Below are 20456 nucleotides of genomic sequence, written 5' to 3'. Positions count from 1 at the left end.
GGCAGACCACCACATCAGGAGATAAGGGAGTCACTCCCTCCATGGAAAGAAGTCAGATAAGGCAATGGATCAATACAGCGGATACACACCAGCCGTGTCACAGCTCAGCAAGGTCATCGTGTCCTTGTGCCGTATCACTGGCTTCAGCAGGTGATCCGATGACTTCCCTTTGATTGGCACCACAGGAGTTGCTGGACCTGGAGGTTTTGCTTATCTACAGCTTCCACAAAGGACGGCTGGCGTAGCGGCCTGAGGCGTAGAGGACAATAAATAATCCAAGGGCTCTCCTTCAAAGAAACAAGAAAACTGGAAAATTAAAACAGAGATTAATACATGATTATCCGGTGAGAAAAGTCACAGTTTATCCAGACACTTCTTGTTCCCAGGGCGACAAATACCAACGCTTTGCCACGGCCGTCGGCGTTCTAGAGAGAGGCGTTCGTAAGAGACGCATCAGGCTTTTCCATTAACTACAATGTAAACCCGTCTGCAGCAACAGTAAACGCTCAGGGAAAGTGCTGTGGTGACGTAAGAGTGAAAGAGACACATAGGGCGGGCGTGAGTGGAGGCGGATGTGCCCAACAAACACAAGGCTTTCATCCAGGAACCACTGTTCATGTCCCGTGCGTTACGTTTCATTTTCACGTTACAATCAGCCGTTCGTTCGTGTCCCATGTTCACAACTTTAAGTCACATTGTCACAGTAAAACATAGTAATTTTAAGCCAACCATGTTGTTTTTTCCTAAACTTAACTAAGTTTTTTTTTGCCTAAACCTAAGCAAGTGTTTTTGTTTAATTCACAACATGAAGCACGTGTTTACTGCGACCGAAAAGTGACGCTAAGGGGTCTGACAAAGCGTCAGTATGTGACGAGTTAGGATGTGTTGGTTTATCACATATGAAGACGCTCCTCTGCTCGGTTTTACTGTGTTGGCTTCATAGATGAGCAGAGAAACATGTTGGCAAACACACAGCTGCTGTTCAACGATCGAACAGGATTCATTGTTTAGCACCAAATCTTCCTGCAGTAAAGCCATTCAGAGAACAATGCACTCTGGAACGGCCATCTGTGGAGAATCATCTACAGATAAAGGAGATTAGGAGTCTCTAAAGCACATCAGCCACTCAGGTGTATTATTCTATCACTCCTCTGTGCGCCACAGATGAAACAGAGCTCACACACTTGTTTCCATTTGCTCTCGCTGCTGTCGTTTCTTGGCTAAACACCAGCCCTGCTGCTGTCACAAGTTGTTTCCTGAAATGGCTGCAAAATGAGTAGCTGTTTGTCACCACATGAACAGATGCTGCAAGAGAGAAGCCAGGCACCTTCTGCACCCGCAAACTCAGGAACACATATAAAGTCAGTTTTTATTTCCTGGCTCAGTTGTGATGAATAACTATGTATTTTTAAAACAGTTTTTCTCCTTTCTCCATGTGATTCAATACAAACATAATTCTATCAAACAATTTCGAGCATCTTTGCAAATCTGAGCATTCATGTTGTCACTGTTTATTCATTAGCATTTCTTCACACACCCACACATATTGTTACCGCTCAAATATCAATCTGAGTCAAAGCCTTCTGGGATGTTGTTCATTTTTACCCATGACGCAGGAACACACACATTCACATAATCATTAAAACCATTTTGTTACAAGTTCTAAAAGCTTTATTTTCCAAAATCCATCCCTTGTCCTCTCTATGGTACAGCACTGTAAGTTTATTTTGTGTCAATCCATCCATGCGTACAGTGTTTCCTGCTCTCTAGAGCTGTGGAGGGATACCCTGAATGGATGGTCATGTTGCTCAACCTGTCACCCCTGAGAAGGCCTGGCTAATGTGACTTTAGGATATCGTCTTAAAAAGGCCTTGAATTACATTATTAATTCAGTCACCGTCAACAAGGAGAAGAAAAAAAAGCTCACTCAAAAAATCTTTTAAATATTTTCTGTTGTACTTTAAAAAAACATGTTGGTAAATAAACGAAGAACAAAAAGAAAGCATTTTTTCCTTTCCCTGTATGCCGCACAGAGCCTACAATAACATACTCTTCTATGATAGCAGTTCATTATGATACAGATAACAACTCTGATAAAATCTCTATAGTTACTCTATGGTTTCTACATATAATTTGCCTTCTCTAGATTATTTATTTTAAGAAAGTTTCAGTTCTTTAGGTCAGAGTTCCCACTGAGCGATAGAAACGAACAAACAGTGACGATTAAAGGCTGGCTGGTTCACTGAGTAGTGCGACTGGGGAGAATCACATCAGTATGGCCTCGCTTACCCACAAAGACTTGGGGCTCCTTAAACAGAAACGTACATAAAGGTTTTGTAGAAGCACTAGTACTGGATGGCAATTACAGGGTTCTTACGACAGATGGCACTGCTGCATCACAGACGACTATACATATTGCACAATGAGAAATGCATAGGGTTGGCTCCATTACTGTGATTTAAGAGTACATGATTTGGTATGAAGGAAGGATGATGTCCTTATGAGACCTCGCCGACGGTCCGTGTAGGCAGAGGAGTGTCAGTAGAGAAACAGCACGCGGGCATGAACAGACAGTTGATGTTGCACTTGTGACACTTATCCCGAACACTTGTCTCTGACGTAACATTGTTTTGCTCAGTGGAAGTCATACAAAAGTTCCCCCCTCCCGCTCCACTAAAAAGTGAAACGGCAATGTCATATGGCGCTGAAGCACCCTCTCTCCGCAGAGCGAGAGCAGCTATAAATGGGAACGGCTCAGCCCGGAGAGTCACAACACGTGGAGAGGGACCATGAGCGTCAAGGGCAGCACCGACGGGACAACCCCTCATTTCTAATGACTGGCGATTCAGAAGTTGGCCCTTGGCTGTGTTGGAGTACATAATACATTGTTACAGGTGTGTACAGTATAGAATAGATAAAGCCATCGACACACTGAAAACACATCATAAACATAAACATATTGCTTTAAATGTGAGACTTTGTCTTAATTATGGATGAACCATAATCATTCTCACCTGATTGTTTTTTTCTTTTAAATGAAATGGGATTGTAAATACATACATCGAGGGCAAAACAAAGGCGAATATCAACACAATTTTCATTGCTTTTGTAAGTAAATCAGTTTTAAGGTGCTTTTAATGTGGTTGCCATGGCACTGTGCTTTGTTCCTTCCCACGCTGTGCGCAGACACTGCAACAGGATGTCAATCAAGAGCTGGCTGAGCAGCTTCCCCACCCACTGTCAGCCAAACTTTTCACCGAGCTCTGAAATCCCATCAAGTCTTCAAGTTATCCGTTGTGTTTTTTTTTTATTATGTGTGTGATGAGATGGGAGGGGAGGGAGGCTTTTCCCGCTCCTCATCATCATCATCTCACGCTGAGATCACGCCACAGAAAATCAAGAGCAACAGCCAGGTGACAGCGGGGTGAAGGAGGAAGGGGGGGAAGAAAAAGAGCAGTCACGAGGGAATGGCATTTTGCAATGTAAGACATCCGTAGCTGCAAAAAAAATGTTTTCTGCGCCGCTAGTTTGGCAAGAAGAACATAACGTTCAAGCTGAATGATGCACTGAAAAAAAAAATCCTTCCTAAAACAGATTTGCAAATTGAAACAAAGTGAAGTTGACAAGCTGACCTTTTGTGGACCTTTATGAGAGTTTAATCCTGGGGATACAGGAGAGGGGGGCTGTGACTGTGGTGGTGACTCAGAAAGTTACGAGTTAAGGGCTCGAGGAAACAGCCGGAGGTGCAAAACGGTGCTAACTGGGCTTAAAAATATGTAATTATAGCTTCACATACCACCCATAGGACAGTTTGATAATCGCCATATTCAAGATGAAACATGACAGCGCAGGTGGTCCTTTAAGCTTGTTAGCTGAAAACACTGAAATCACTGTCCAGCCACACGGGAGCTGGTTCAGCTGCTTTAATGACCTACAGTATGATCCTCCCACAAACCAATAAGTTAAAAACGTTTTAAAAGAGCATCAAGTAAAGGGACCTTATTTTGTGGCAACCACACTAAACATACATCTAGACTCGTCTATATTTGTTCTCTAATAAATTACACAATAATATCCAAACAATGTTGACCCATGAGATGGCTATAAAAGCGGCCTCTGTGCACCAGTCACTGTCTGGAGGCCTGTCCTGCTCCTTAGGTCATGATAAGAGGAGCAGAAAGAAGGCATGATGGGGGATCTTGGCCTTTGTAATAGGAACAGCTCTCGGGCCCAACGGCCTACCGAGCGTCAGGACTTGTGCACTCTCTCCATTGTAAGTCAGGCGGGCTGCATAGTTTGCGTGTGGCCTTCGTCATGTGGGTCACACTAAAGGAGGGCCTGGGGTTCGGTAAAGGGACGAGGGTGGAGCTCAGATGGGAAGAGGGTCAAGTCTTTAGTAGGGGGAGAAGATGATGGGTGTGTGTGTGGCCCGCAGCGGCCCCGGGGCGGGCCGAAACAGTGCGGGGCCCAGGAAGGGGGACTGGATGAAGGTGGTGCCCACTGGGTGGCGCAGAGCCAGAGGGTTTGCCATTGTGCACAGAGTTGGTTGGGTGAGGGGGCTGGGCAGGAAGCCAGTTGTCAAGGTCTTGGTCAGCTGCTTCTGCAAGGCCAGTTTGGTCTAGAGAAGACAGGAGGGGGAACGGTGAGATGTGAGAGAAGAACACAGTGATTCCTAAACTGGCCCACACATAAAGAGGAATGCATTTCTATACATTGCTCCACACTAAATACCATACACACAACTGGATTCCTGATAGCTTGTTACAACCTCTCTATCATGGAACTAACAAACTAAAAAGTTTCATGATACAAAGAGGTCTGAGAGGAGATTCAAGCATCAGATATCAACTTAAGGGATCAACACACTGAGCTAATGTCCATCCAGAGAGTTTGCGAAGAGGGAGGGAAGTGTTTTTCCCTGTTCTGTATTTCCATTTGAATTTTTTCTTTAAATGCTACCCTCAATATCATTTAAAGGCGCAGTGTGTAGGATTTGGTGGCATCTGCTGGTGAGGTTGCAGATTGCAACCAACTGAATCTTCTCGCGTGTGCCAAGCGTGTCGGAGAACTACGGTGGCCAGTGCAAAAATGGGAAAATGTGTTTGGTTTGTCCGTTTTGGGCTACTGTAGAAACATGGCGGCCGACTCCATGAAGAGGACCCGCTCTGTATGTAGATGTAAATGGCTCATTCTAAGGTAATTAAAACGATTCTTATTCTAAGGTGACTATGCACTAAAAAAACTTCTTAAAGGGGCCGTGTGTAAAATTTGGCGACATCTAGTGCCGTGGTTGCAGCTTGCAACTGAGCCTGACTCCTACCTTTCCAAGACTGCGGTAATGTGAGTCACTGAGTGCAAAACCGTGGTAACGCCGTTCGCCTCGCTCAGAGGCCACCCTTACCGTAATAACACTACTTAAGGAGCAACAGAAGTCAAGCGGCGGCTGGCGGTACCACGGTTTTGCTCTCACAAGCATGTCGGAGAACTACGGTGGCCTTGAGGTAACGTAAAAATGTGAAAGGTTCTCTCTAGAACCAGAGTTTGGTTTAGCAGTTTTTGGCTACTGTAGAAACATGACGGTGCAACATGGCGGACTCCGTGAAGAGGACTCACTCTCTATGTAGATATAAACGGCTCATTCTAAGGTAACAAAAACACAACGATTCTTATTAGGTGATTATACACTAATGAAAACATAGTTATGAGTTATGATCCCCCGAAATGTTACACATTGGCCTTTAAAATAGAAACATGGGGTTCTCCAGAATAATTTCACAATCGTGAGTTCATGTCATGGTTACCAGTTTTAATTATTTCAATTTTGTTTCTAAGAAATCATGTTTTGTCCATCAGTTTGGTTAATACGACAATACCAATGAGCCTCAGCAGCCAATGCTATAGAGCAGCAAATTCCTTGAATATATGTGAGCAAAACCCAACATCATAGTTACTGAATTAAAAATGGACCATTAATCCAAAACAAATTGATTTTAGCTGCAGATTGTATTATCAGTTTTCTCAACAGTGTAATATTTAGCTTCCTCCTCTTGTTATCTGGGCACAACAGAATTGTAAGCTCTGTGACTGGATTCACTGGAGTCGTTGTTACCTTCTCCCCTGAAATTTTTATATCCACAGCCGAGTTATACCTTTGACTTTTTATTTAGGAACCAGATATTTCATGGGAGAGTTTCAAGAGTTCCATCAAAGCTGGAGAAGTGCTCCAGCTGTGAGTCACGTAACATTGTCTATAGGAAAAATGAAGGGTATTTTTCTCTCCCAGAAATCAGGGGCACCTGAAATTGCTGCTCCAACTTTGATACTCTGCTGCTCATACAACGAAACTGCATTCTCGATTATGTTTCAAGGGAAATGTAATTTCTCACGGATTACGGCCGCAGTTTTAAACACATGTTGTGAGTTGAAACTAAACAAAACAAAAAAACGCAACAAAACTACTTGGTTAGGTTTAGTAAAATATCATGGTCTGGCTTAAAATAAGTTTGTTTGTTACGTAACTGTAGTTACTGTCGTAACATTAAACGCTTATAAGGGCCAGAGAACACGACAATGACACCACTGCACTCCAAAACCAGTTATTTATATACGACAGCTTTTTGCTTCATCGAGCAAAGTGTGGGTGCAGCGCCCAAATTTCTACCTGCACTGAACCCATCGGCGAGTGCAGCTCAAACCGCGTCTTTAACGAATTTAAAATAAGTCAACGTTGACTTTTTGTTTCACGACACTAACAGCGGTTTACTGGGTGAAAGTCCTGTTTGTTTGACCCATCCATCCACCTCGACCTCCTCCCTTTGCGGACTTCTGTGGACTTTGATTAGAGACTAGGACTGTCAAAGTTAACGTGTTAACACAAATTTGTTTTAACGGTACTAATTTCTTTGGTGATTTTTAGGTTGCAGCGGGCTCAGTTTTTAAGCTAGAGTGAAGATGGTATCATATGAAACTATAAAACCTAAGGAATCCATTGGCACCAACAATGTCATACTAGCCTGTTGCAAAACTTGCACTAAATTCTGGTTAGGAAAAACTGGCATGGGCATATCCAAAAACCTATTGATATCCAAGTCTGTCATAATGTTTAAAAATAGTTATGTTTCTCCCTCCGACCAGAAATGTGGGCTTTTCTTTTGGGCATGGATCTCTGCAAAACACACAGAGCTGGCTGTAAACCGGCAAGAGGCCGTGTGTCGCAAACTGATGTAAAAACCCTAATTGAAACGCATATTCTGAATGCGCTGTATACACGTCCAAAGAATGCTCCTAAAACCAGAATAATATCGACATATCCCACGTCTTAATCGGAAAATGCTCCATTCAGAATATTCAAAAATACGTTTTGAACAGATAAAAAATCTGGGATTAATTTGCAATCACGATTAACTATGAGCAATCATGTGATCAATTGTGATTAAATATTTCAATCAATTGACAGCCTTTTTAGCAATGTATATGTGATACATTGAAAACAAACGTAATCCGGAAGAAAATACATGTCCCTCGAAACATAATTGACAATGTACTTTTGTTGTGTGAGAACGTATTTTTTAGGGGACCAGGCTGTCTATTGACATCACCACCAGCGAGTAAAACAAGTAGCACCTCATGTAAAAAAACATACCAACAAAAAAAGAAAAATCAGAAGTATCCCTTTAATAAAACCAGACCCCTGCCCCCTGCCCCATGGCCAGGCCTAAAGTTGAGCCATCTGAAGCTCTCGCTTCCAATCTAACCCCGGACTCGGCTTCTCCTGCCACTGACCTGCGAGGAGAGGGAGGCGAGATTGTACTGGCTGAACGCTTTCTTCATGGCAGACACAGCCATGCCTGCATAGCCACTCCATCTCACGTTCTGTAGGATGGAGGAGGAAGGGGAGGAGGAGGGGAATGGGGAGAAGGAGAGATGTGTCTATGACAGGAGCAGAGAAGTGATTAATCTGGAGTGCTGATTCAGGCTGCTGTTGTCAGAGCTGGTCAGCATGGGGACTATTTTAGACCTGTCTCAGGGGTAGAGGACTCACGGAGTACAACAGTGTGCTTAACCTCTATGACAGTACAGGCACACCAGCATGCTGCCTCACCAAGAGCTCGATGTAATGAGATCTGTGTGTGTGTGTGTGTGTGTGTGTTTCTTAGCTGGAGCTGGGGTCAAACCAGTTAACTGCAACTGGAGATAAATTAAAACTGGTGTTTAAAAATGCATTAGTTTACAAGCTCGACTGAATTTATGCCAATTTTGGCACACATGTACAGCATGTTGGAGCATATCTGCTGCAAGAAAAAGGCAATTATGTTGTGTTTGTCTTCCCTGAGTGTGTGTGCATGCGCGCATATTTGCGTGACAGTGTTTTGTTTGTCTGTGTCTTCATGCTGAGACTTACCGCTAAGCTGGTGCTCGGCTGGCTCTTGCTGTGGGGGGTAAATTTGGGTTTGGGTGGTTTTCCGGCCAGCCTATCCTTGTGCCTTCTGCTATTCATGTGCTGCCGAGAAGAGCAGAAACACCATCAGCAGAGCTAACAAGCATCTGTTGTGCCACAGTGGAACAACTTCAAATGTTATCTGCTGATTAATAATGGATACATTACACATCGGGTATGACTGGAAGTGCACAGAAATGACATCACATTACTTTCTACGGCTGCCACACAGACTCTGGCTGCGGCACTAACAGGCTTATGTCCTCCTGGGATAGGCGTTGTTTATGTAACACCGGTGGAATGCATTTAAAGGCTAAAGCAGCCTGGGTGCTCACACATGCCAGCCTGTATCTTCTCCTCATTCCTCTCCAGCGTTTCTAAGACAATCCCTTCAGATTGTATTTAATGAACATCAAAAGGGGTGAAATTAACTCCCAAACCTGGTTTGATGCCAACGTAACCAGAACATTAAACAGGAGCTCACAATAATGATAAGTGGTAAATAAATGCCTGCTCACTGAAGAGCTTTGCAGTTAGTCATAGCATCAGATGTTATCCGTCTAATGTGGAAAAATAGCTGGTGCTTGAATGCACTCAGCACTCGCAACCTGCTTTCAATGGCTTCATTCATGTGGCTGTAAATGAAAGTGCTGCTTTGATTTAAGCCGTCCTCCATCAAGGTGATGGTAAAATGGTCCCTTGGATTATGTAAGGTCTTTAAAATACCATCATACATATTTATCGTTTTCAATACACGGCATTTTGTGATAGCTTTTATAATTGTGACATTAGAGGTCAGTCTGGTCTGAGTTCAGTGTGTAATATCTCTTCATGTGCAGGACACATCATCTGTGGTGAGGTAATTATAGGCAACAGTGCTTTCCCCTACTGAGTCAACAGTACTTCAATGCACTTTTTTTTTTAACAGTATCAGGTTAGCAACACTCTCACTTAGTATGCGTTGACAAATCTGCACGACTTCTCCAAGCCCCCGCTTCCCTCCTCTTATTTCATTTCATACAGTACAGAGAGGATAGAGAGAGAAATCCCAGAGTGATACTGGAGCTCTTGCCGTTTTGTCCTCCAACTCGGATACTTTACAGTCATAAAGTTCAGATGTCTTTTGTGGTAAGTTGCCACTGCTTCACACATTTCTGTCAATGTCTTTATCAGATTATACTAGCAGCTATCATGTGAAGAATTACTCCACATCCATTCATTTGTACCAACATTATCTTATCAAATATGCACTAATTTGCATACATTTCCAGACTAGAAATCTGAACATTGGATAAAACCAGGTTCAAAATTTGTGTTTCATTTTGTTGACATATTAGAGTCAAAGATTTTTACTGAGGGGATTATAGATATCACTTTTCATCACTCCATAAATACGAAAATACTGCCAACAGCCATAAAAAAACTATTTTCATCATGTTTTTAGGAATAAAATGTTCTATAAATCAGGTTATGAATGATATATGGACCCCCTCGGTAAAAACCTTCAGAATATAGATAGGGATGAAACTGGGAAGTTTGGTGTATATGAGTGCTACTGAAGTTGAGATTTCTGGCTCAGAGTATGAAAGAAGAATCATTTTGAGAAAACATTTTGCAAGACACTACAGATCAATAGGGTAAACATCTTTAACTTACAGATATCACCATGAAAATTTGACAATCATTTTTTGTGTTACAAGTTTTCTGAAATTGTAAGTTTAAATATGCAAATGAGGCATTATCTAATTCTAACTTTTGATGAATTTAGGAGAAATCTACAGACGTAAATAGACAAATTAGTACAATAAACACCTAAATGTGTATTTTGGATGTTTTCTTTCCACTAGTCTGAAAGACGACATGTTATGGAAGCAAAATAGCCCAAAATCTTAAAACTGACCAATGCATGAAAAACAATGCGTCTCCCCTTAAATGGTCAACTAGACATAAATATGCAATATGACCTAAATATTCACGTTTGATTTGACACTTACCTGGCTAAGCTGGGTCTCAGAGTTCACAAAGATCTCACACACTTCACACTGAAAGTTCTTGGTGGGCAACCCGATGCTGCCTTTGCTAGCCAGCCTCTTGCTCTTGCAGCCGGCGCGAGCTGCCACCACCTTCCCCCGGCGCCGAGGCAGAACGCTGTGACCCTCAAGCATCAGTTTGTGCTTTGTACCTGGTGGAGAGAGTAGTTTGTTGTGGTTCACATAAAATAATATCACTGGCATTTATTTGATGCTCAGATGTTCGACTGATCATTAGTAACAAATAGAAAAGCCTTTAATAGAAGCCTTTTACCGCTGTTATGTGCTTCCAGTTGGGAGACGGAGTTGACTGTGACTTTACAGACAGGACAGTGGAGGTGAGCCTTGCTCTTCTTGGGGTCCTTGTCCTCGTCTGTACGTGGCTCCTCCTTTATGCTGGACGCGTCTCCATGGCTGCCTGACTCTGTGATGGGGCCCGCGGCCTCGATAGCCTCTGGGGCTTCTGGGGCGCTGGTGTCTGAGGCGGTCTCTGAGAGCTGTGAGGAAGGCGAAATCTGAGGAGGGGAAAGAGTGACCAGCTCCACAGAGGAAACCTCGGATACTGGCGTCAGCATAACTGAGCTCCTGGGACTCTCCTCCAGCTTTCCCTCCGGGTTGGCGGGTTCTTGGTCAGACTGAGGACCTGCAGAAAAAGGTTGAAATAAACATCAGCAAACTGTGATCCATTTAGAACTGCAATAATAGATTTGCTTGACCACTTGGGGGCAGCGAAGACAAGCTGTGAACAACTGACATATTACCACCTTTTAAGCTGGGGAACATGTTAGCAGTCACCATATCCTCGTACAACGGTTCGTATGATATCGAAAACGTATTCCTCATTTTTTGTGTGTTTTCCCACAAATGTAAAGCAACCTGTGACAAATGTCCAGCAATATGTGTTAATTTACGCTCGTTACATACATACAGTCTTTTCAAAATAAAATTCCTTCACAGGAAACAACTTGGTTAGGTTTAGAAAAAGATCGTGGAAGTGGCTTTACTAAAGTACGGAAGTTAGGTGACAGAAAAGTCAACGCACTCGTCCACCCTGACCTCCTCCATACACGCCGTTTGTTGCTCTTGATACTGATTCACAATTACGTGGATTACGACGAACTGATTTCGTGGGATATATACGAATTACAGTTCATTATCTACGAATGGTGAGAACAGCTGAGTTGCTTATTTCCTATCATGACACAAGAAAATAAAACACCTTGTAGTTTTCTCACTGATGATTTGATTGATGACAGTTATGTATTGACAGTGTTGTAAACTATATGCTCAGGCAAATATGTTGCTTCACAAGTTTCTGTCAATGTAAAATGTTCATTATTTAGAGCTTTCTCCATGTCTCGCATTTGCAGCTCATCTTTAGTGTAGCTATAGGAAAAGTAGTATGCAGAGGCTCATAGTGGCTTATAGTGATGCAATGAGGTTGTTGCTTCAGGTTCCCAGGTGGCACAGTGCCAGTCAACTGTTTTGTTCTCTAGTGTTCCTACATGTGAGGCACTTTCATCAATTTTATCTGTCAGAGATCAGCATCATAGAGGCTTTAACCAGCCCTATAAGAGCTGCTCTCGCTACTCATCCAGGCTCAGAAAACACTGGCGAGATAGCCTACCTATGAATGTTTTTGTCTTATTTTCTTTGTCTTTATTGCTGTTTCCTCAAGTGAGTCTGAAATAAAGTCTGAATTGAATTACACATCCAGCAGTTACGGAGCAACATTATTATTCATTTGAAGTCGTGTTTCTGGCCACTTGATGAATGTATATACAGTATACACTCTGTTAGCTCTGTCTCCATCAACTCCTGAGGGAAATATCTGTCTCTTTAGCTGCTAAATGCTCCACTATGTTCACCAGCTAGTCGCTTACTGTGCTGTTTGGTGCTGAGCAGGTAGTGTACAGTACAAAACAGTACATTTAACAGCTAAACAATGAGCTAAATCTCACTCTAAAGTGTGGGCAATGAAAGTAATGTAACAAGTTATGGAAGTAATTACTTTTTGGTTGAGTAATTAGTGGTAATGTAGTTAATAGGGCTGTCAAAGTTAACGCGATAATAACGCGTTAACACAAATTTGTTTTAACGCCAGTTATTTCTTTCACGCATTAATACAACTTGTGTTGTGTATTTACGTTGTAGCGGGCTCAGTTTTAAAGCTAGAGTGAAAATACTGGGATCATATGAAACTAGAAAAGAATCCATTGGTACCAACCATGTCATACTAGCTTGTCGCGGATGAGGTTAAATAACGCTCCAAACTTACGCTAAATTTTGACGAGGAAAAACTGGCATTGCCATTTTCAAAGGGGTCCCTTGACCTCTGACCTCAAGATATGTGAATGAAAATATGTTCTCTGGGTACCCACGAGTCTCCCCTTTACAGACATGCCCACTTTATGATAATCACATGCAGTTTGGGGCAAGTCATAGTCAAGTCAGATGATTAATTTGTGATTAATCGTGATTAACTATGGGCAATCATGCGATTAATCACCATTAACTATTTTCATCGATTGACAGCCCTAGTAATTACTTCTTTCAAGAGTAGTTGATTACATTTTTCAAGTAACTTGCTCAACACAAATTATAAGTTTTTTCCATCACAGTTAATATAACACCAACTCAGCATGATGTCTGAAACAAACAATGAGTCTGAATAAATCCCTTTGGATGCTTAATCAGCAAAACCCTCTCTACACTGACTGAACTTTTTGAGTGGAAATATAAAGTCGGCTGAATTAATCTCCAAATAACCATTTCTCTTTTAATACAACATTAAGAGTGCTTTTCAAGTACTAGCTTTGTGGCATTTTCTGATATGGTATCAGCCTTTGTTTTAAACCATGTGGAACAGACTAGATTAGTGTTGGTGTGGGAAAGTAAATGCCATCAGCTTCCTCCCTCCCTCCCTCCTCTCTCCCTCACTATTCAAATATCAAGTGGACCCGGAGTCTCAGTCAATATAAACAAACCCATCGACTGCCGGGCCCGGGCCGATAAGTCACTGGAGTTCCATTACACATCTCCCCTTCACCCCATTGCCCTCCCGAGGGAGTCACACACTTCACCCCCAGAGCACTGTGTGCTACGCTCGCTGAATATCTCCATTTCATTTAGTGCGCTTTCTCCCCGCACACACTCACAACCCTCCTCTATGCAACTCCGCTCCATTGATTTTCCCTTTCACGTCTCAGAGTAAATTCATCATTGGAGATAAGGGTCTTCCTCTCTCATTCCCACTAAAGAAAAAAAGAGCAAGATTAGACAGTCGCCTCGCTGTAATGAGAGTGACCCCTGGGGGATTTGAGCTCCTCTGTTGTGGGGGGATCAGGCGTAGGTATGATCCTGAGCTTATGTGAAAGACAGGGCCACCTGAGAAGTCTCTGGTGGGGAGTGATATTGATCAATGGATTTAGCAGGAACCTTACAGGGCAAGACATGGAGGCTGGTGGGAATGAAAGCCCTCAAAAATCCAAAGACTCAGATCCTAAAGGACCTCATTCGGTGAAGAATCGTTTCTGCTATCCCGGCTGAGTTTAAGATATCTACATTTATATAAAAGCCCAAAGTCTAAAGCTGCTCTATACGACATCCAGAGCATCAATATAGCAGCAATGTTCGTGCATGTGAGCGTGCCCCTCTGGTTAGCTCACGGTTGCCGCTGTGCACTGCTCTCATACGGCGGTTACAGCTGATAACACCGTTCCGAACCAACGGCGCCGTTGCAGCTGCGTAACCCCCACCCTCCGGTCCCCCCCCTCCCACGTTAACACCGTTAGCTCTGTCAGCAGTGGTGCCGTTGTTTTCACTGTTAGTGCAGATAACACCACTATGTTGAGAGCCGAGCAGAAGCAATAAAAATGCTCCCAATTTCGCATTTAGCAGCTTTAACAGCTAAAAACTCACCAGTGAATCTTTCAAAGTTGTCAGATTACAGTACTGTTCTCACTACACAATTTGCTGTCTAGTAATCAGGTTTTTTTTAAATCGTGGTTTTCACACTATGTGACTGACTGTCGACAGCAGGTCACACACTACAAGATCTTTCACCAGGTGGTATCCCCAGTGAGGTCTCTGAGGTCTCTGACGTGATGCCATACGTGAGACACATTGCTGTTGTTGTTGGCACTTGCTCACAAAATAGCCTGTTTCCACTGGTTACCACACTCTTTTTTACTATTTATTCCTCTAGGTGCAACAACAAATTTGCTCCCTGTTACAAATGCAACAAACACAGTAAGTTCCTATTGTTACAGCCGGCACCTTCTCCCCCAGGTTTCTCCTCAACTCGTGTCTCACGCTCTCATTGGCTGTAGCTCGCGGCCGCAGTCCCCAACAGATCCAGATATTTAGCATGAGATGTCTGGAACGTGTCTGCGAGCGTTGGCAAGCTTCTTGGCGAGCGTCTTTGAGCAGTTCACACATGACGTTGGAGCGCTGAAATCAGGGCTAAAGTCGTGTAGTGTGAACTAGGCATTAGTGCTGAAATAATTAGTTCATTAATCAAGCAGTCAGCAGGAAATATTGATCATCATTTCAGCCATTCATCAATGCCAAATTTGACCAATATGCTGGTTCTTATGAAAACCCATCTCTGCAAGTAAAAGAAAAGATGATAAAAAATGCTCATGGTAAGACCAAATTGTGCATTTTTATCTCATAGTTTCTATTATTTATCGTGACTAACTTTTCATTTATTTTTTTCTTTTCCTGGCAGAAATGGGCTTCCATATATTCTGGATTACCGGATGTAAGGATTTGCTTCTTTTCTTTTTTTATAGTATTGTGAATGAAATCTTTGGGTTTTAGATTGTTGATTGGACAAAACAATCAGTTTCAAGATAACACCTCTGAGAAATTGTGTTGGCCAACATTTCAGGCTTTGTACAGACTGAAAAGATTAATGGATTAATTGAAAATGAAACCACAGATTAATTGATAATGGAAATAATCGTTAGATACAGCCCTGATGGGAAGCTGTGAAAAGATTTTTGGTCAAACATCCTGCGGAACTGATAAAAAGTTTGATGAAAACCTAGATTGGTTCATCCTCTTCCCTAAAAAAAAGCTTGTCCACTTGTTAGTTGTCCCACTTGTTCTCCGACCGTCTATATGATGAGAGAAACGGCTGCCGACATTGGCAAACTGTCAGACCAAAGGCCAACATATTGGCAGTGCCAGCAGGGCCTTTGTGGTTTAGAACTGTACACAGCAGCAAATGATGGATATTTGGATCAATCGTATGCAGGCAATCCTCTGTTTACTTTAACATGAAAAGAATTAAATCCATGTTTTAACAATCCAATTAAATCTGACAGGCTTTTACAGTGTAAACACATCTGAAGAGATCTCAATTCAGCAGATTGATCCGTTGAGAACTTTAACCACAGCCAAACAGCAAATGAATATGAATATTGGACTCATTATGCACACGCTCGCATACACATGCAGAGAGCGAGCACTCGGTTTAGTAGGCGGGCGACGATCCCAGGCAGCCTCAGAACATAAACAACTTTCCCCGGGGGAAAAAATCCTTGCCTTAAATCATCATTACTGTGGTGACAGACAGACACAGTCCCCGCGAAGACAGTTTCAACAGCAGAGTCAATCAAAGCAGAGGGTGATTGATGCTTGTCACGATTGATGCAGGCCCTCTGTCTCTGGGCACCAGCCTGCTGTTCTCTCACTCGCTCACTCACTCCCTCCTTTGTTGGTCTGGGACCTGGTTTAGAAGCATCGATTAGTCCCTTTGTAGGACTCAAAACGTTGTCTCTACACTTCCCCGTGTCCTAACTTAATCCACTAGATGGTTTGTTACTCAGAACCCTCCGAGAAGCCGTTATTGTTTAAAAAAGGGCAGGCACTTTGAAAAAAATACTAGGCAGGATGAACTATCTGTCAATCAAACTCTTGCCCTAGTCAGTCGGGAGAACCATCGAGAAAAGCTTTCAATGTCGTTCTTTGCTCTTCTTTCAATGAAGAAATACTCTCCAGTTCTGATAGAACTGATTGCAGCATCTATGCTAACCTCTTCAGGAGCTGCCATTGTTGTTTAGAACGAACCATCGCCTCTTGGTGTCGCGTCACACACACCTAAGCCATGCCTGTAAGTGCCAGTAGCTCCTCAGGATGCTGATTAGTCCGTGCACTGGCTTGCAGTACACAAAAGAATTACTTGAAGCCTTACAAGATGGATTTTCTTGTGATATGTGATCCTGCGTGATCTTGTGACATCGCAACAATCCAGCTGTTGTGCAAGATAACCCGTCTCCCTCCTGTATGAATGAATTGTTATAATACCCTAAATGAGAGAATATCCTTAGAAAGTAAGAGATGCTGGAAAGTTTTACTTTGACGTGATAGAATTTAGGATTTGTGTATACAGTATGACAGTAAAACTGACAACATATAGGCCATCTCCATGGGTGTCGAGGTTGTGTTGGTACTTCGAGGTCCTGCTTTTGTGTCGGGCCCTGTTTTTTTGCTATCAAATTTATATTATATTTAGGGCTGTCAATCGATTAAAATATTTAATCGTGATTAATTGCATGATTGTCCATAGCTAATCGCATCCTTTTTATCTGTTCAAAATGTACCTTAAAGGGAGATTTGTCTAGTATTTGATACTCTTATCAACATGGGAGTGGGCAAATATGATGCTTTATGCAAATGTATGTATATATGTATTATTGGAGATCAATTAACAACACAAAACAATGACAGATATTGTCCAGAAACCGTCACAGGTACTGCATCTAGCATAAAAAATATGCTTAAATCATAACATGGCAAACTGCAGCCCAACAGGCAACAACAGCTGTCAGTGTGTCAGTGTGCTGACTTGACTATGACTTGCCCCAAACTGCATGTGATTATCATAAAGTGGGCATGTCTGTAAAGGGGAGACTCGTGGGTACCCAAAGAAACCATTTTCATTCACATATCTTGAGGTCAGAGGTCAAGGGACCCTCTTTGAAAATGGCAATGCTAGGTTTTCCTCGCCAAAATTTGGCGTAAATTTGGAGTGTTATTTAACCTCCTTCACGATAACCTAGTATGACATGGTTGGTAGCAAGATTTTCTAGTTTCCGCTACAACTTAAAAATCGCAAGTTGCATTAATGCGTAAAAAAAAATTAGCGGCGTTAAAATGAATTTGCGTTAATGCGTTATCATCATTTTAACTTTGACAGCCATAATTATAATATATGTGCTTTGCTATTTCTCTGCGACAAGGCCTAAATCTTAATTACCAGGTCCAATCCACTGTGGCAGTCGCCCAAATGCACTAGCAATTTGTGGTCCATAATTTGTTTTTGTGTACCTTAGAAAAGGAGCACTTTGAACTCCATCCAGCAACTCACAGTCAAAAGGTGGTGTATGAATGGTGGAGGCCTCCTACGTCTAAACGTGCATTGATGGATATTCTAATGGAGCTGAAGAGGCTGACCTTGCGGGTCTAGAGGCTGTTTATTCTGAGCCAGACAGACTGCTCAGACGAACAGCCGGCAGTTGTGTTATCGGTTCCTGATGGCAGACAATGTGGGCATTACCCTCAGACAGCTCCCCACCAGCCTTCACTTTCATGGCAGACATAACTCATTTCATAGAGTGTTAATTTGGAGCGCTATTCCATTACAGGTTGGCATTGTGGTGCATGCCACCACTGGCTCGCACTGCTGCATTTCAATTTCACATTAGGCCAATCACACAATTGGGCTTATTAAAGAGTGTTCCTCCTCACAAAATTGCCTTGGAACTGTAAAATTATTCACCGCATAAAAACTAGCTATGACTTATCTACTCTCTCTCTCTCTCCTCTGACCCCCCTTTTCCCCCCATGCTCTCTCTCTCTCTCTCTCTCTCTCTCTCTCTCTCTCTCTCTCTCTCTCTCTCTCTCTCTCCGTCTCCTTCATTCATTTCATCTTATCTTTCATTTTCCACTCATCATCTCGTTTCGTCTCCACTGCTGCTTCCCTCTTTCAGAGCCTTTCCTTTTGCAACGGCGGAATATTAAAATGAGATTTGATGAGAGTGTTATCAGGCTCCCAGTCTTTTGTCCACTTTCTCCTTTCTGAAGGAGACTCTTAGTGCTCAAGGCGAAAAAGTGTGCATGTGTGTGTGTCTATCCACGTGCACATGAGCGTGTCTATGGGGTGGGGAGGGGGTGTAAAGTACAAACTGTCTCCCTCTCCTCCCAGCACATTCATATCTCTTCTCTGATATTCCATCTAGCATCCAAGCGCATTTTGAAATTCTGCTCAGATAGAGATCTTGTGCGGGTGGGGGGGGTGGGGAGAGCGGAAGAGGAGGGGAGGATGAAGTGGGGAAGTAGAAGCGAGGGAGGGGAAACTGCTCTCCACTTCCATCACCTTGGATGGATAAATGAAAAGTGTGGACCCAGACGAGTGCAACACGAGAAGGTAATGGGCTCACTCTGCAGTCAAAGTGACATCGCGGAGCCATTTGTGCTCTTCAAGCTAAAGTTGCAGCCACGCTGCATGGAAAAGTCAACATTCATATTCTGCTGAGATAAAAACGATGCTCTCCTCTTTCTTTATCAAAAGTTAAAATGTCTATATTTACACCACTAGTGTGAAAACTGTGAAAGAAGAGGAGTGCCTTTGATTTCTTTTAACTTTATTTTCTGTTTGACAGCCCCTCAAAGGAAAACTCACCACTATTTTGCTCCCTCTCAGCTCAGCCAGCAGTGTGTCGCTCTTTTCATGCTGCACAAATACACCAATTCTGGTTCTACAACTACTCTCTCTATCTAACCCAGATAGATAGGAGAGACCAGGGGGAGTCGAGCAGTGGAAATTAAGAGGCAAAGGGGGTAAAAACGACCCAGGTGAGGCTCCGATCGATCTCAGCCAACCCCTTTATTTACACAACATCTCTTGCTCCCCGACATCCCACAATCCCACAGCTTCGGAGTCCACCATCCATCACAAGGCTCAGGGACAGAGGGCCAGGTCAGAGAGGTTTAGGGGGTTGAAATTGCTGAGGTTTGAATGCCCAGAAACACAGAGGGGATAGGAGGGCGAGGAGGGTGAAGGATAAGATGTACTGAAGATGTAATCTCAAAGAGTAACACAGTGGAGCAGAGGGAACGAGATAAGGGAGGCCAATATAGGGAGGAGGAGGATGGAAGCTGTCAATGACTACGTTTACATGTATAAAATGTTCATTTTTTTGCCCTTATTCTAGGGCTGAGCAATATGACAATATAAAAATGTCTATATATTTTTCTATATTGTTTCTATCCTGATATAGGCTCGGCCTATATTTAATTATTTTTTATCTATAATTTCACTTAAAACTGTTCATTTTGCACTCCAGTTCTTAAAATGAGAAAATACTCAGTACTTTTCATTTGTCAAGTATTTAATTCACAAAGCAGTATCCAAAAAGACTATTACAAATAGACTATTTATTTATTGAATTACCGGAAAACATGCTATATTGTGATGTATAACTTTATCGAGATGTGAAATGACCCATATTGTGATTTTGGCCATATTGCCCAGCCCTACTTTATTCCGAAAACAACAATATTCCTATTAAGCTGTTTAAAAGGCTAATGAAAATTATGATTACAGTAATATTCCTGTTTACATGCAGCTGTGCATAATCTTTAGATTAACGTATCTGGTAGCAGACTTGTTCGACTGTGCGAACAGCCTCCCTCTTTCATTCCTTCAACCACCTTCTTGAAAAGGTCAGCATTGTGATATTTGCAAATATCCAAAAAACTGTTGATATCTTAAGTCTTTCATAATGTTCATAATGTTTAAAATAGAGCTATAAAAGTTAATGTGATAATAATTTGTTCACACAAATTCATTTTAAAACCACTTATTTCTTTAACTTCATTAACACAACTTATGATTTTTAGGTTGTAGCAGGCTCAGTTTTAACCATGACCAGGAATAATAGTGATTATTAATATTCATGTAAACGTAGTCAGTGATA

The 20456-nt window shown here is 42.4% G+C and overlaps 1 protein-coding gene across 3 annotated transcripts in view; it reads right to left on the bottom strand.

The window, feature by feature from the left end:
- Nucleotides 1-1489: 1489 nt before the first annotated feature.
- Nucleotides 1490-20456, bottom strand: part of znf385c (zinc finger protein 385C) — a 173033-nt gene continuing 154066 nt past the window's right edge. For 2 of the 3 annotated variants that reach the window (XM_037792451.1, XM_037792453.1), the window contains 5 exons: nt 10742-11110; nt 10432-10619; nt 8402-8500; nt 7783-7929; nt 1490-4618 (listed from right to left, as the gene is read on the bottom strand). In XM_037792451.1, the coding sequence (XP_037648379.1) occupies nt 4394-4618; nt 7783-7929; nt 8402-8500; nt 10432-10619; nt 10742-11110 (1028 nt within the window). In that variant the 3' untranslated portion in view covers nt 1490-4393. The remainder of the gene's footprint in view (nt 4619-7782; nt 7930-8401; nt 8501-10431; nt 10620-10741; nt 11111-20456) is intronic. The other variant, XM_037792452.1, reaches the window with a different exon arrangement.

Source organism: Sebastes umbrosus, chromosome 14 (genome assembly GCF_015220745.1).
Source record: "Sebastes umbrosus isolate fSebUmb1 chromosome 14, fSebUmb1.pri, whole genome shotgun sequence".
Lineage (NCBI taxonomy): Eukaryota > Metazoa > Chordata > Actinopteri > Perciformes > Sebastidae > Sebastes > Sebastes umbrosus.
The sequence above is the reverse complement of the archived record's forward strand: the minus strand, read 5'-3'. Positions and strand labels throughout refer to the sequence as shown.